The sequence below is a fragment of the Pongo pygmaeus genome, chromosome 13 (genome assembly GCF_028885625.2).
Source record: "Pongo pygmaeus isolate AG05252 chromosome 13, NHGRI_mPonPyg2-v2.0_pri, whole genome shotgun sequence".
Classification (NCBI taxonomy): Eukaryota; Metazoa; Chordata; class Mammalia; order Primates; family Hominidae; genus Pongo; species Pongo pygmaeus.
Genome location: NC_072386.2, coordinates 97,723,298 through 97,738,761, shown reverse-complemented (window position 1 = coordinate 97,738,761; position 15,464 = coordinate 97,723,298). Strand labels below are relative to the sequence as shown.

General features: G+C 42.2%; 1 protein-coding gene across 3 annotated transcripts in view; it reads right to left on the bottom strand.

The window, feature by feature from the left end:
- The window catches only part of RAD23B (RAD23 homolog B, nucleotide excision repair protein), a 48,926-nt gene extending 35,839 nt beyond the window's left edge, over window positions 1-13,087 (bottom strand). Inside the window, exon 1 of one of the 3 annotated variants that reach the window (XM_054501251.2) lies at window positions 12,272-13,087. In XM_054501251.2, the coding sequence (XP_054357226.1) occupies window positions 12,272-12,337 (66 nt within the window). In that variant the 5' untranslated portion in view covers window positions 12,338-13,087. Of the gene's footprint in view, window positions 1-11,774; window positions 11,851-12,271 lie in introns of those variants that run through there. The other 2 variants (XM_054501255.2, XM_063649795.1) reach the window with 2 other exon arrangements.
- Between the last annotated feature and the right edge of the window lie 2,377 nt (window positions 13,088-15,464).

The following is a 15,464-nucleotide window of genomic DNA, read 5'->3' as shown; positions in this document are numbered from 1 at the left end:
AAAAACCACTCCATGTTTAAAATTATAAGTAACCAATCTTCTGTTCCTACCAGCTCTTAATAACTGTTCACTATACTTGCTCTTGAATCTCCTTAAGACTTGGTCCCTAGAGTCTCTACTTTCATTTCAATCTTCACTATCATTGCTCCTATCACCTTCTTTCTAATATCAAAAACTTCCTTGTCTTTCTGCTGCTCCTGACACACAAAATTCTGTATTTGGACCAACACCATTTATTTCTGTCAGTACTCAACCTCTAAAATTTACTCCAACCACTCTGTGGTGTCTCATTGTCCTAACCTTGCTTAGCTAACAAATCTCAACTTTTACCTAAGAGACTGCCTATCTACATTTATACCGTTTTCTAAATGCTAGTGGAGAAAAGGATACACTAAATCTTCTGTTCCCCCTAGTTAGGCCTCTTCTCCATCCTCCAAAAGAATATCTCAAATCTGTATTCTACTCTAAATCTGATTCACAGCATCCTCTCGTACTCTCTGCAGGTGACCACTTTCTACCTTATTAAAAACAGAAGACAGAGGAACTTATTTTCAACTTTGTCTAACTTTGTTGCATCCAGACCCACCTACATCTCCTTCTCACCTATTAAAAGAAAAAAGTATCCCTTTCTTTCAAACCTAATTCTTTCCACCTGTCCTCTGGTTCTCCTCCAAGTATTTTTCAGTATCTTACTAAATTCATTATATTTCCTATCTCCCCCAGCTTTTTCAGCCTCTCTCTCACTCAGTTCACTTTCATTCACACTTAGACCTAATTCTTTATCATTTTAAAAACAAACACTTAACAATCACGTCTCCTCCTAGACTCTCTCCCCCAACAATCTAATTCTTCAAAAACTTAAATACACACCACTGTCTTCACTTATTCATAATCCCAAACCAACTACTCAAAAGAGAGCAATACTGTGCTGATAAACAAAAACATGAAATTTATTCTCATTCTGCTGCTTATTTTCTCTGGTAGTCCCCCCCAACCCACCGCTGGCCATTCCATTAACACTGCTCTTTACCAACATCACTGAATTCTGCAACACCACAATAGGACACTTCTTAATCCTCTCCTATCTTCCTCTTGTCACGTGTGACAGTACTGACCTGTCCCTCCTTTACATACTGCCATCCCTTGGCTTCCAGGATGCCATACTTTTGGTTTTCCTATCTCTCCATTCACTGCTTCACGAAATCCTCCTCCCTGGCCAGCCCTTTAAGTGCTACTTAGACTTCCAGGATAATCCATCATGTCTACTCGTAGTTTCAATAACCATGCAGATGTCATCTGTATTTCCAGCCCAGCTCTCTCTCCCTGACCTTCATTTATGCACACTTAACTCTCTACTGAACACCTTTGCGGGCATTTAAACCATATGTATCTGTAGAAGAACTGTATCTAAATTACTTTGTTTAAATCATCCCTAATCCAACCTAATTGAGCATACTTCAAAACAGATGAGCAAGAAAGACTGCCTTCTTTCTGGATGCTTCAAAGGAAGAGGTATGAACTCAGCACAAGGTTTCTCTTGGAAAGGATATGGCCCACAATAGATGCAATTATGACTACTTTAACTGCGCTGAGCCCCACGCCAACGCTCCCATTCCAGTAAGCCATCTCAACAGAGTGAATATAAACCTGAGCACCACAGTCCCAGTACATAACCACGGCTAGAACTTTCATTGTGCTGCATTTCCCATTATATAAATAATGGTGGTTTATCATCAATTCCACTAGAGACAAAGACATGGTTAACACTGAAGAAATCAAACATTTTTTCTAACTACTTAATTCTCTCTTACAAAATCGTGCATTTAAAAATAAAAACGTACTCAACATAATATTAAACATGATGGGCATGGTTTTTCTTTTTTCCTCCAAAGGAAGACAATCATAATAGTGTATTTAAAAGTGCCACCACAAAGCCACAAGCTAAACTTACCATCTAATTATTCCCTAATGTGAGCACTCCCGTGCATCTCTGTGGCACTGGCACTATTCTAGTTCAGGCCAACAACCATTAAAAGTAGTCATTTCCCCTGTTATCCCAACAGTTTGAGGTCAGCCTGGTCAACACAGTGACCCACGATCTCCAGAAAAAATTTTTTTAATTAGACGGGTGCTGTGGTGCCCGCTTGTAGTCCCAGTTACCTCAGGAGGCTGACGTGAAAGGAATGACTGAGCCCAGGAGTTCAAGGTTGGAGTGAGCTATAATCTTGTCAGTGTACTCCAGCCTGAGCAACAGAGCAAGACTCTGTCTCTTTAAAAAAGCAGTCATTTTCATTTGACAAATTTAGGTCATGCATAAGACATCAAAATAATATCCTGTAAATCATATTCCTATGATAGTATAATGAGCTGCCATGTCAATCTTCTTACACAGCACTTTGCATAAGATTTCTAGGCTACTGCTTGTTAATTAGGTCAGCAATTGCATATTCCATATAACAGCTTGCTCACTGTTACAGTATTATTTTTCCTTCTTACTTTTGTAACTATGTTGTTCCTTATTACTGTTGTAACTATATACAGTATAAATAATTGTGTAAAGTTTTAATGGGTAGCCCCGAAATATAACATCTGAATAAAAGCTAATGTAAGCTATGTACTTGCCATATGCCAGGCAGTATACTAAGAGCCTCACAATAATTAACTCTTTTAATCTGTACTACATCTCTATGAGGTTGTAGTAGCCATCATCCAAGATGGCCCCCAATGACTCCCATCTCTTGGTATTCAAGCCTTTGGTACATACCCTTCACATACTGAATTATGGCTAGTCCACAAGAACAGTAAGATACTGCTGAAGTAAAAGTGTGACTTCTGAGGCTGGTTTATATATAAAAGCCATCATTTCTATTTTGCTCTCTTGGATCACTAACACTGGGAGAAGCCAGCCACAATGTCATGAGGACACTCAGGCATCCTGGGGAGAGGCCCATATGGGCAGGATCTGAGGCTTCCAGTCAATAACCATCACCAAGTTGTTAGCCATGTGAGGAAGTCACTTTCAGTGGGAACCCTCCAGCCAGTCAAGCCTTTAATGCATAGAATGAAGTCCTGAAATGCAACTTCCTGAGACTCGGAGTAAGAACCACAGAGCTAAAATATCCCTGAATTTCTGACTCACAGAAATTATGAAACAGTAAGTGTTTACTGTTTTAATTAAGTTTTGGGGTAATTTGTTATGCAGTAATAGGTTAACTAGTACACAGGTAGATACTATTATCCTCTTTTTCTGATGGGGACACTAAGGCAGATGAAATAAAAAGGTTAAACATATAGGCTCTAGAGGCAGAGTCCCTAAATTTGAATCCTGGCTACTCATATGGGAGATGGTACTTGTAAATAAGAAATATTGTTAATGTTTGTAAGCACTGACCAGGCTTTTTTTTTTTTGATGGAGTCTCGCTCTGTCACCAGGCTGGAACGTAGCGGTGCGATCTTGGCTCACTGCAACCTCCACCTCCCGAGTTCAAGCGATTCTCCTGCCTCAGCCTCCCAAGAAGCTGGAACTACAGGTACACGCCACCACACTCAGCTAATTTTTTGTATTTTTAGTAGAGACGAGGTTTTATCACATTGTCCAGGATGGTCTCGAACTCCTGACCTCGTGATCCGCCCACCTCAGCCTCCCAAAGTGCTGGGATTACAGGCGTAAGCCACCGCGCTCAGCCTGACCAGGCATTTTTTAAGGCAACCTGCCACACTTTGACCAAATAATTCCACATCTAGAAATCAATGCTAGAGTTGCTCATGTAACTGCTTCAAAGACAAAGGTACAAAGTATGTGCACTACACTGCTTTTTGCAATACTAAAAACTGAAAACAACCCTAAACATCCACAAAGGAGAAATAGTAAAATAAATTAACGTACATACATTCATTTGAACACTATGCAATATAAATGAATGAAATATTTATAACTATGTTTGAGGAAAAAAAGCTAGTTGCTAATTAACTTTTTAAAGCAAATAGTGTAGTTGTGTTCACGTATTATGTGTAAATATATTTTTTAAAAAGACTAGAGGGATATACAGAGTCTACAGTGGTTCCTTAGACCGAAGGCAAAAGCCGTTCACATTTTACTATACTTTATTTACTATAACGAGCCTGAATTATTTGAGTAATTTAGGGAAAACTGGACTTTCAAAGAGAAAAAAGAGATTTCATTTAAAAGAAAAAGGTCTAAGGCAGTTCTAATACTACACGGCCTAATTAAAAAATAATAATAGCAATTAAATTTTGGCAATCAACAATTAGCAAAATAAAGGAGATTCCCAAAGCCAAATGTTTACTAAAGGATTTCTTATGTTTACACTACAGGCAATGCTTTTTCTTTTTTGGTTCTTTGGTTGTTCTCCTTCCACTTGAGAAACTGGTACAGGCACCAGAGTATTTCCTGGGGAATTTCTGTCCCAAGGTAGGTTCCTGATAATTCTACAAATACAAATTTGATTTTAAAAATGTCAGCTGACTTCAGTACAAACAGGAAAAATCTCCTCACTGGACCCAAGGAATAAAATAATTTAGTACAGGAGATTTTTACAATTGAAACAATAACTGATAGCATAACATTAATTATGTGAGAAGAGGCATGCACTGTAACAAAGGCAATCCTCAAATTTGGGTTATGATCCAAAAGGCTATTATTTTAAATATATGATTTGAAATCCAAAACCCATTTGTCCCACAGAAATTAAGCCAACCAATTCATGCCAGGAATTTGATAACTGAGTAAGCAGAATTCCCAAGATACCTGTAAGTTTCTATACAGGCAAAGAATGGATCCCTCCAGTGCACTAGCAAAAACAAGGTGCCTACCTAATTCAACCAGAAGTGTGTGGGGAATAATGGGTGAGAACAATTTTATCTACCTATTTAAGCCTCTAGAATCTGTTCACGTATTATCAGTCATTTGTAGCTGGTCTACCTCCTCGAAATAAGTTTATATAATGTTTAAAAGTTTTATAAAGCTCATTCAGTTTAAAATTAGCTTTTGTGACACTATAAAAAAACATTTATTTATCTAAACTTATAGGGAACAGATGGTGTAGTGTCCTTCGTATGATTCGCTGTGCCACAGTAGGGTTAAATTTAGCAAATTTCTTTCAGAAATTAACCGGAATCCTATACGGCATCTATCGCGGCAGGACCTTGTTCATTGATTTTACACACTGTTCAAAACTGCTGATTATGTCAATCTAAGAAAATGAGAATATCGCATTCATACAAACCTTTTAAAGAAAGGATAGTGAAATCATCGAAATAAAAACTGATGAAAGCAGGATTTGTTTAAAAACTGCAAAATGTATTTCTAATTTCACAATTCACTAAATATTTCCATGCCCATGATCTCACCTGATTTTCACAACTGTTAGGAAAGCAGTTCAATTATTATTACTCCCATTTTAATAAAGAGGAGAAAGACTTTGTTAAAAGTATTGTGCTTAAGGACAAAGCACAAGTACAAAGTTGTGAGGACTCCCTTTTAGGAACAGTATGGTGGATCTGAAAGAGCAAGATGTGGAAAAAAGTAAACAGAATTAAGAGATACTCCTGAATTTTCTTGAGAAGCAGGGAAATAGGGCAGCAGCTAAACAGGGATGTGGACACAAGCGAGTGTAACATTAAGATGGGGAAAAAATGTTTGTATACCCTAGAAATGGGAAAAATCAGTGATGAAGAGAAAAGAAGATCTGATGGAGTGATGTCCTTCACACATGACAGTGGATGAGGTATAGTGGAAAAGTGGAAAGACCTGCCTTAGATAGCACCGCCCACAATTCAGAACTATCTACAGTAAGAGGAGGCTAGCCGGTAGGTAGCTACGGTAGGACCTTGTAGACATTCTGTCTCGATTATTTCCAAATTCTCAATCAAATAAAGACTACAGTCATCAAGTGAAAATAAACAGGGTAGATGATATGAAAGCATCCTGTGGCAGTGGAAGAGTGACTGGACTAGTAAACTATAAGACTGTCAGGTGCTGCACACTACGGACTCAATTAAGGTTCCTTAGTGTGCCTTAATGTTCCTTAATGCTCATGAACTTTAAGTTCCTTAATGTTCATAAATTTAAGTGAGACAAATCAATGTGGCTACAGGTGCATCTCTGGCCGCTCAGGTGCAAGTACAAACACTGAGTTCAATTTAATCACATTTGAGGCTTTCTAAGCAAGAACAATGGAGGGAGAGTGGAACCACATTGCCAAGCACTGTTAATATTATTTCAAAACTCATATACCAGTAAGTTAGTACTTTCATACTAGTATTCTCATTTTACAGCAGAAGACCAAAAAGCACATACTGAGTAACTTGCCTGAGGTCACACAGCAAGTGGTACAGCCAACTGTACCTCTCAAAACATATCCTAATTCCATCTACTTCTCTACATCTCCACTCCTACTGCCCTGATTCAAGCTGCAATTACTTAAGACTACTGCACAAGCCCCCTAACTGATGTCTCTGCTTTTCACTCTTGCCCACCCCACAGCATCAAAGTAACCTTTAAAAATCCTACAAGAAGTATTTCTTGGCTAGGTGTGCTGGCTCATGCCTGTCATTCCAGCACTTTAGGAGGCTGAGGAAGAAGGATCACTTGAGGCTAGAAGTTGGAGACCAGCCTGGATAAAACATCAAGACCCCATCTCTACAAAAAAAACCTAAAATTAGCTGGGCGTGGTGGCATGCCCCCGTAGTCCCAGCTACTGGGGAGGCTTAGGGTGGAGGATCACTTGAGCCCAGGAGTTTGGGGCTGCAGTGAGCTATGATCACGCCACTGTACTCTATCCTGGGTGACAGAGCAAGACCTCGTCGAAAAAGCAAGGGAAGGAAGGGAAGGAAAGGAGGGAGCGGGGAAGGAAGGGAGGAAAGGAGGGAAGGAGAGGGAAGGGAGGAAGGGAGGAAGGGAGGGAAAAAGAAAGAGAAAAGAGAGACAGAGACAAAGAAACAAAAAGATTTCTGTCCTGCTTGTGTTTCCAATTTTACCCTGAAAACCCCTAGCCTAACTCACTCTCTTATCTCTTATCCAACTCACTCTCTTATCTCTTACCCATCACCTTAGCAATGCAGGCTTTTTTTTTAGTTCCCAAAGCACATTCTTAAAGGTCTTTGCTCTAGCAGTTCCCTACAGAAAACATTCTCGAGTGCTCATTTTTACTCAGCTCTCGGCTTAAATGTCACCTTATTCAGAAAGGCCTTCAGTGACTAGTAAATTTAAAAGTAGCCACCCAGATCTCCTGAGCTCAGGAGTTCAAGACCACCCAGGGCAACATGATGAAACCCTGTCTCTACTAAAAATACAAAAAAATCAACCAGGTGTGGTGGGGCACATCTCTAGTCCCAGCTACTTGGGAGGCTGAGGCAGGAGAATCACTTGAGCCCCAGAGGTGAAGGTTGCAGTGAGCCCAGATGGCGCCACTGCACTCCAGCTTGGGCTACAGAGTAAGACTCCGTCTCAAAAACAAAACAAAACAACAAAAAAAAGTAGCCACCCAGTGAAGTATTATCAAATACTTTATCCTATTTCAACTTTCTGCATAGCACTTACCATTACCTGGTTTTTAAAATTTATTTTTTGACGGTTTTATCCCACTAGAATGCACATACCATCATAGCAGGGCCTGACATCTAGTAAGAACACAGCAAGTATTTATTAAATAAATAAATCAACATGTAAACACACTACATTGGGGGATCACTGCCTTGCCAGTTCACCAAAAGAATATATTCAGTTCATTCAAAGATCTTTACTGAACGCCTACTGGGTGCACGGCATCAAAACAGCAAAAGTCTGGCAAAAATGTACCAGATTTCTCAGTTTCTTCCTGTATCTTGTTCTACCAATATGCCAAGAACTCTTAATTTCACCTCTGTGATATAGTATTTTTAATACATTTACTACTCATTGCCTTAATCTAGGAAGCTTCTATAATATGAAATTGTATCTAGCATGACTATGATGAAAATACAATAAACCACCACAGGAATACTTCACTAATAAATGATGGCTAGTAAATACTGTATAATACAGAGCAAGTACTAAAGCAATATACACACACAGTTTTTTTGTTTGTTTGTTTGTTTTTTGAGATGGAGTTTCGCTCGTTACCCAGGCTGGAGTGCAACGGTGTGATCTCAGCTCACTGCAACCTCCTCCTCCCAGGTTCAAGCGCATCTCCTGCCTCAGCCTCCTAAGTGGCTGGGATTACAGGCATGCACCACCATGCCCAGCTAATCTTCTATTTTTAGTAGAGACCAGGTTTCACCATGTTGGTCAGGCTGGTCTCGAACTCCTGACCTCAGGTGATCCACCCACCTCGGAACTCCCAAAGTGCTGGGTAAAGCAGTATTTTATAACAATCACATTATAGAGATAAACCACGAAATTAGGTAATTCTTCACAGCACACTAATATGCTATTTATAGATATTAAAACTGATATCTTTGCAGTTCTCTTAGCAAAAACATCCAATGTATATGTAGAATTTTAATGTCACTTACATACTAATCCAATCACATTTCAGCTTTTACATTTAAAGTCTCATCTCAAATTTACTGAGTTTGGTTTTTAGTTGTTCAAGGCAAACAGTGTCAAGAGTTAGACTGCAGGATTAATTTGTATATCACATACTCTTTCTTGTCACCATTTCAGTGATGCAATAAAATACTGCACTGTATTTTTTTTAATCTCAAAAGGTTTATTCTTAAATCTACCTTTCTTAATGGCTTTAAGCAACAGTAATATAAAACACTGACTGACTATAAAACTGAGCTTAAAAACTGTATTCCATTTCCCTCTAAATGTCCATCACACCATTAAACTTCAGAATTTTTTTTTTTTTTTTTTTTTTTTTGAGACGAAGTCTTGCTTTGTCGCCCAGGCTGCAGTGCAATGGAGTGATCTCAGCTCACTGCAACCTCTGCCTCCTGGGTTCAAGTGATTCTCCTGCCTCAGCCTCCCGAGTAGCTGGGACTACAGGTGCATGCCACCATGCCCGGCTAATTTTTTGTATTTTTTTAGTAGAGACGGGGTTTCACTGTGTTAGCCAGGATGGTCTTGATCCCCTGACCTCGTGATCCGCCCACCTCGGCCTCCCAAAGTGCTGGGATTACAGGCATGAGCCACCACACCCAGCCTAAACTTCAGAATTTTTAAGAATTTCAGAGAAGCAGTGCTCTATCACACATCTCAAAATGCTTTAATATGTAGGCTACTTAAAAGTCTCCCACAATTTTTACAGTTAAAAAAAAAAAAAAAGCACATAATGAAGAAAATCTCCTAGCAATGGTCTCCCTACCCCACACAAACCACCTTCTCATTTTGTTTCTGTATTGTTTGAATATTTTGTAAGAAGGCTTGCATTACGATTGTAAAAACAAAAAGATCTTTGTAAAGATTAACACTAAAGGCAGTGGTCATGCAGTGGTCATGTAATGTATCACGGTTAATAGTCAAGTAAATGGTACAAAATGCCTAATAAGTCTAAGAAAGTTTTGTTAAAACTAGGGCAAATAAAAACACCCTAAAACAAATTATCTTCCTTTTTCCATTTTGTATATCCCCCTACTCTATAGCCACTGAGCTTTGACTAAGTCAATAAGGCTCCCAGAAGCCCCAGACCACGTTCTACAGGTCCCTGTACTCCTCCAGTTCTGCCAGCAAAGCTCACTAAACATTTACTTGTTCAACAAATGAATCATTCCCATGACTCCACTTATCGCACAGTCCTTTCTTCCATTTTTGCTCATGCTCATCTCAAGCTCACAAAAGTTGCTATACTGGCTACGTAAGTTACTTAATTTCCTTGGTTCCTTCTAGGTAAAAATTAAACAAGGACAAATCTGTGACCAGACCAAAAACAGGTCTCAATAAGATCCTATCTTGTCTTTATTTTAGATCTATTTCTAATATCCTTGGTTACCTCGTTCTCACAACAACTTAGAAACAGGACACTTAGCGTTGCCCTAGAAAACATAATTTTCATTGTTTATTTTCTTACTGGAATTGTAAGGTGTCGTATCAAAAACAAATACTAATTAAAACCCACTACAAACATAGAATTGAAACAGTTGTCATGAAAATATTTCCTAAAGTCATTAAAATAAAAACTGACAAGTCATTAAATGCAAACGTTCCACATATCCCAGGGGAAATGCTTTAATTTCTTGCCCCAGACTAACAGTATTAGTTTTTTTATACTAACAGCAACAAAATTATATGTATACAAATAGCAGCGAAAGCCGTAGAAACCGCTCCCTAACAATGGGCTTTTCAAAAATATACTTCCAGACGTATAACATATTACTTTTCCTTAGAAATAAACTGGAAAACAGCAAAAATAGTTAAGAATTCATACAAACACAGGTACAGCATTGACTCTCAGTTAACACTGTATGTGTAAAGTGCCTAAAACGGTAAACAAATCTTACAGAACATAAATACTTCAGTGGAGCTGCTGAAAGAGTCAAGTCACTGCATAACTTCAATACACCCACACATATTTACCAAAAAGCCACAATATTTCTTTAGCTTTCAATAATTCTGAAATTAACTGAGTATTATAAGCCGATTAAGTTACTGTGGCACCAACATTTGTTACCACAAAGAACCAAAGTCAAATAGGCATTTTATGTAGTTTGTCTGAAATCATCAAACTCCATTTTAACTTTCACCCTTCAACTTATTAATGCACATTAAGCAGTAAAGAAATATTCAAGAGAAATTAGATTCTATTAGTACTGTCAGTCCACAGGGTGTTGTCAATTACTTCTGAGGACACTGAAAAGTTTCTCATGTATAACTGAGATCTCCTGTACTTTCAAGAAGTTAATCACACAGCATACACCTACATATAAATATTCTGAAATCAAATAATTTTGTACCAAAATCCCAAAAAGGCTGTTTCTTAAAAAATTAAAGATGTACAAAACTTAAGATTAAATGAGATAAGTAAAACGTAAACACTGTATCTCCACTCAAAGGAATCCATTGTTTAAATAATCGATTCCATTTACTGACCACCAAGTAAATACATACCATTTAATCTTCACATCTCTGCAAGGCAGGTATTATCCCTATTATACAGAGGATGAAACTAAGCGTCATTTGCCCAAGGTCATAGCAAATAAGTTACAAAACCACAAATGGAACTCAGGTCTACTTAACACCAAAGCCCCTGATCTCCACCCAAAATAGAATAAACTACTTTTAAAAATAGAGTTGGGCAGAAAGCTGCTGGTTTAAACTTAGTATTATGACAATCTTACCGGTGTATTTCCGAACACAAGCAGTAAATTTACACTCACAGCGTTTTTAGATTCTTGGCATAAAGTTGTACTGACCTCAACAGTGTCTCTTTATGCAGTCACAAATACAGAAAAATGTATAATGTGGACTTCTGAAATGTTTAAGGCTTTAACTGCAGAAAGGATTCAAAGTTGTTTTTTGCTTTTTTTTTTTCTTTTTTCCCCCTTGAACCGCTACTGTTTGGGGGATCAGGGGAGGGTGGCTGCAGGGTTCCAATCCTACAATTCCAAGATTTCTAACACAGAAAACCCGTTAAATCTGAAGTTTAGTTTGAGCCTGGATGGATTTGAAGAGCTCTAACAGCTAAAACCATCACCAAAGAGGCCTCAAAGTACAATCTACGCAAGGGTGTGGGTTTGGTGGCGGGAGGAAGGCAGCAGAACGATTCATTTGCAAATAAAAGGGTTAACAATTCTGAGGCGAAAGGGGCAAATTCATTTTCACCACCACTCACCTCTCGGCGGCAAAAGGAACCTGATACTTTTTTTTTTTCTTAAGGCTCATCTTCTCGGGTTACCAACTCTGGGAACTAAGCGGCTAACCAGGTCCACACAGGGGTAGTGGCGACGCCTGTCTCCCTCCCCCACCTGTGCACCCATACCAGAAAGCCAGGCTCCACGGCCGAGACGGCCTGGACCTCCCCATCCCCCTCCGGCCCCGCTAGCACGAGCTCCTAGGCCCAGGCCCGCGGGCGTGCGCTCCACGCCATCTGCCACCAGGCCTTCGGCGTCCGGCCACTGCTTCCCCATTCTCCTGCCACAAAGCCCACGGCCAAGACAGGAGGATCGGCTCCGCTGTACGCCGCCAGGGCCAGGGCCGGCACCAGGACCCAGGGCCCTCATCGCGCCCTCCGGGGCTTCCCCCGCTGGAGAGCGCCGCCCGGCCCCACGAGCTCCTGGCGCTCCCCGCGGCCCGCACGCGGCTGCCCCTGCCCCCGGCCCGCGCGCATACCGTCTCCTCGGGGTCAATGTCTATCTTGAAAGTCTGCTGCTGGAGGGTCTTCAGGGTGACCTGCATGGTGCCGCCGCGCAGCTCGGCTGCCGGGCCTGCGCCGGGTGCTGGCCGCTGGGCGGGGTCTGTGGCCTGGCGGGGCCCCGGGGTCGCCCGCGCTCCTCGCGCTCTGGGGAGGAAGGCGGTGGGGGTGGGGGCTTGTCACATTCGCCCAGCGGAGCGGCCTCTCCCCCAGCCCGTGCCCCGGACCGCGCCGCTGCGTCCGCGACTGCGGCCTTCCCCGCGAACTCGGGCCGCCGTGCTTTCTCACGCGCCGAGCGCCAGCCACCGAGTCTGCAGAAGGCGAGAGGGGCTCGGCGAAACAAGCAGGGAATCCGCTAGCTCACCACAGGATGGTGGCCGCCATCATCGTGACTCGCCGAGACGTGCCCCCTCCCCCACGCGAAAAACCTGGGGGGATGGGGCCAGGCGGGCGAAGCGCGCAGGCGTGGGGTGCGGCGACGCTTTGCGCCGGCGCGGCCGAGGACTCCGCCCCGGAATTGGGGGCGGGGCGGAAGGCGGCTCTGGAATGTCGGCGGCCCGGACCCGGATTACGCAGGCGCGTTCCGTGGGCGGCAAGTGCTCTTGGGGCTTCCTCCTAGCGACTATTGCTGGGGCGTTCTCTCCGCCCGCCGCGGCTCCGCCAGGCGGCCGAAGTTACGCAATATGTAGCCCGGGAAGCGCTACGTGGAGACCCGGCAGAGTGGATGCGGAGCCCTGGAGCGGGGAAGTAATCGGGGCGGAGTTTAAGTGAAAGGATGGCGGTAACCGCAGTCTGGGGCCAGCACCCGCGGGGCGCTTGCTGCGGGGCTCAGCCCTGGGGGTGTCGAGTGATTAATTCCGACAGCACAGACTCCTGAGCCGAACTGCCCGCGTTCAAATATTGTTTTTTCTCACTAGCCTTGGGACCTTGGGCCTAAACAGATGGACCAATTTAAAATGAAGGTCAAGTTCTGTCACACCTCGTGGTAGAACTATCCAGTGTTTCCCCATCTAGCCCCGAGTTAAAGTCAGAGTTATTAGAACGGATGCATTAGCCCCTCGCCTTTCTCCGAGTCGCCTTACTCTCCCCACTGGTGGATTCTAGGTTGCCCCCGGCTCCCTTAACATCGTTGCTCAGATATTGCCTTCTTGGTGAGGTCTGCTCTGGCTGCCTTACTTAAAATCCCAACTTGCTATCTCTGTTATCCTGCTCTGTTTTCTTGTATAGTGGGTATCCCCTTATAATTACCGTGTAATGTACGTATCTCTTGTTTATCATCTTTATCCTTTTCCTGTAAACCCCAGACTGAAGCTGCACAGAGGCAAATATTTTGCTGTGTTCACCCATGAACATGCCTGGCACATTGCAGGTGCACAGTAAATATTTGTGGAATGGGTGAATGTGCTTCCGGATCCTCAGCAGTAGAATGAGAACAATAATGTCACTCATTGATTATTGGAGGGGGAAGTTGAATATCGTATGTAAAATCTTAGTACCAGAATCATGATAAACAGTCTGTAAGCAGTTAGCTATTAGTAGAAAGTCCGTTTACAGATAGAAAACTGAAGTACAGAGATGTTGAGTAATGCACCTGGAATCACCCAGCCAGTGATAAATGGCAAATCCACAATGTGACCTCAGACAGAATGACTCCAGAGTCTGTGTCCCAGGGTGTGCCACTATTCCCCTCTTTTTTGTTTTAAAAATTACTTATTTTTTTAAAGTGTCTGACTCTGTCATCCAGGCTGGAGCGCAGTAGCACAAACACGGCTCACTGCAGCCTCAACCTCCCGAGTTCAAGAGATCCTTCCACCTCAGCCTCTTGAGTAGCTGGGACCACAGACACACACCACTGCTTCCCGGCTGATATTTTATTTTTTTGTACAGATATGTTCTCCCTATGTTGCCAGGGCTGGTCTTGAACTCCTGGGCTCAAGTAATCCTCCTGCTTCGGAGTCCCAAAGTGCTGGGATTATATGTGAGCCATCGCGCCCAGCTATTCGCCTCTGTTTTATACTGTACCTGTGGCACATTTGATTTGGTTCAAGTATAAAACACAGTTCTAGTCAGGCCACTAGCTCTATGACCAATTACAAATTACTTCTCTGGGACAGCGTCCTCACTAATACAATGTCACTGCTTGGTTTTCAGTGGCTTCAAGGAGCTTGGGTTTAATGTTTCCAAGAAACTTTCCTTGACCAGCTTCTCCCTCCACTAACCTGATATTTCTCCTTTCACAACACATAACTCCCTTCATAGTAATTAAATATGCAATCTTCTGCCCTCTGTCTTCCTGTAGCTACTCGTAGTCACCAGGTGGTTTCATCTTGGCCCTTGTTTTGAAATACCTCCAGCCTGGACCTTTGCCCTTAGCTGTAGAGTTAGCCAATTGCCTAAGCAATATCTTCACCTGAATATGTAACAAGCCTCTGAAACTTAATGTGGCCAAAGAGAACAACTGATTTCTCTCTGGACCTCCTTCACCCATGCAAACTGCTCCTCTCCCAGTTTTCCCCCATCTTAGTTTATGGCCTCAATCTACCCAGGTGCTCAGATCAAAAATCTGGTCTTCATCCCTGATAACTCTCTTCCCTCACTCACCCATTCCCAGCCACCACATGCAATTCATTATCAAGCCCTGTCAACCTTATTCTCCAAAGTATATCCCCAAGTCAGCCTTTTTTCACCGTTTCTACTTACTACAGCCCTAAGCTAATCCATCATTATCCTTCACCTGTGTCCCACCTGGTCGCTCCGCTTCCACCCTTTACCCCCAACAGCCTCCCCAGCAGCCAGAGTGGCCTTTTAAACCCATAAATCAGAGCATGTTGTATCTATGCTTAGTACCTAATTACATTTTAGAATAAAAGTCAAACTTTATGTGGCCTTGGAGAGCCCACATGATCTGACTCCTGCCAGTTTCTCTGACCTCATCTCTTTCCTTCTCTCACCCACTCATTCACTGTCATCCATTTCCCTTTCAGCCCTCAAACAGGTTAAGCTGGTTCTAGCCTCAGGGCCTTTGCACTTCAGGTTCCTTCAGCTCGAAACTCTTATCTTCCCAGATCTTTGAATGACTAACTCCTTTTCATCTTCAGGTTCCAATTCAAATTTTACTTTTTTAGAGAGGACTTCTCCAACAAATTTAATAATATATATTAAACATGTGTT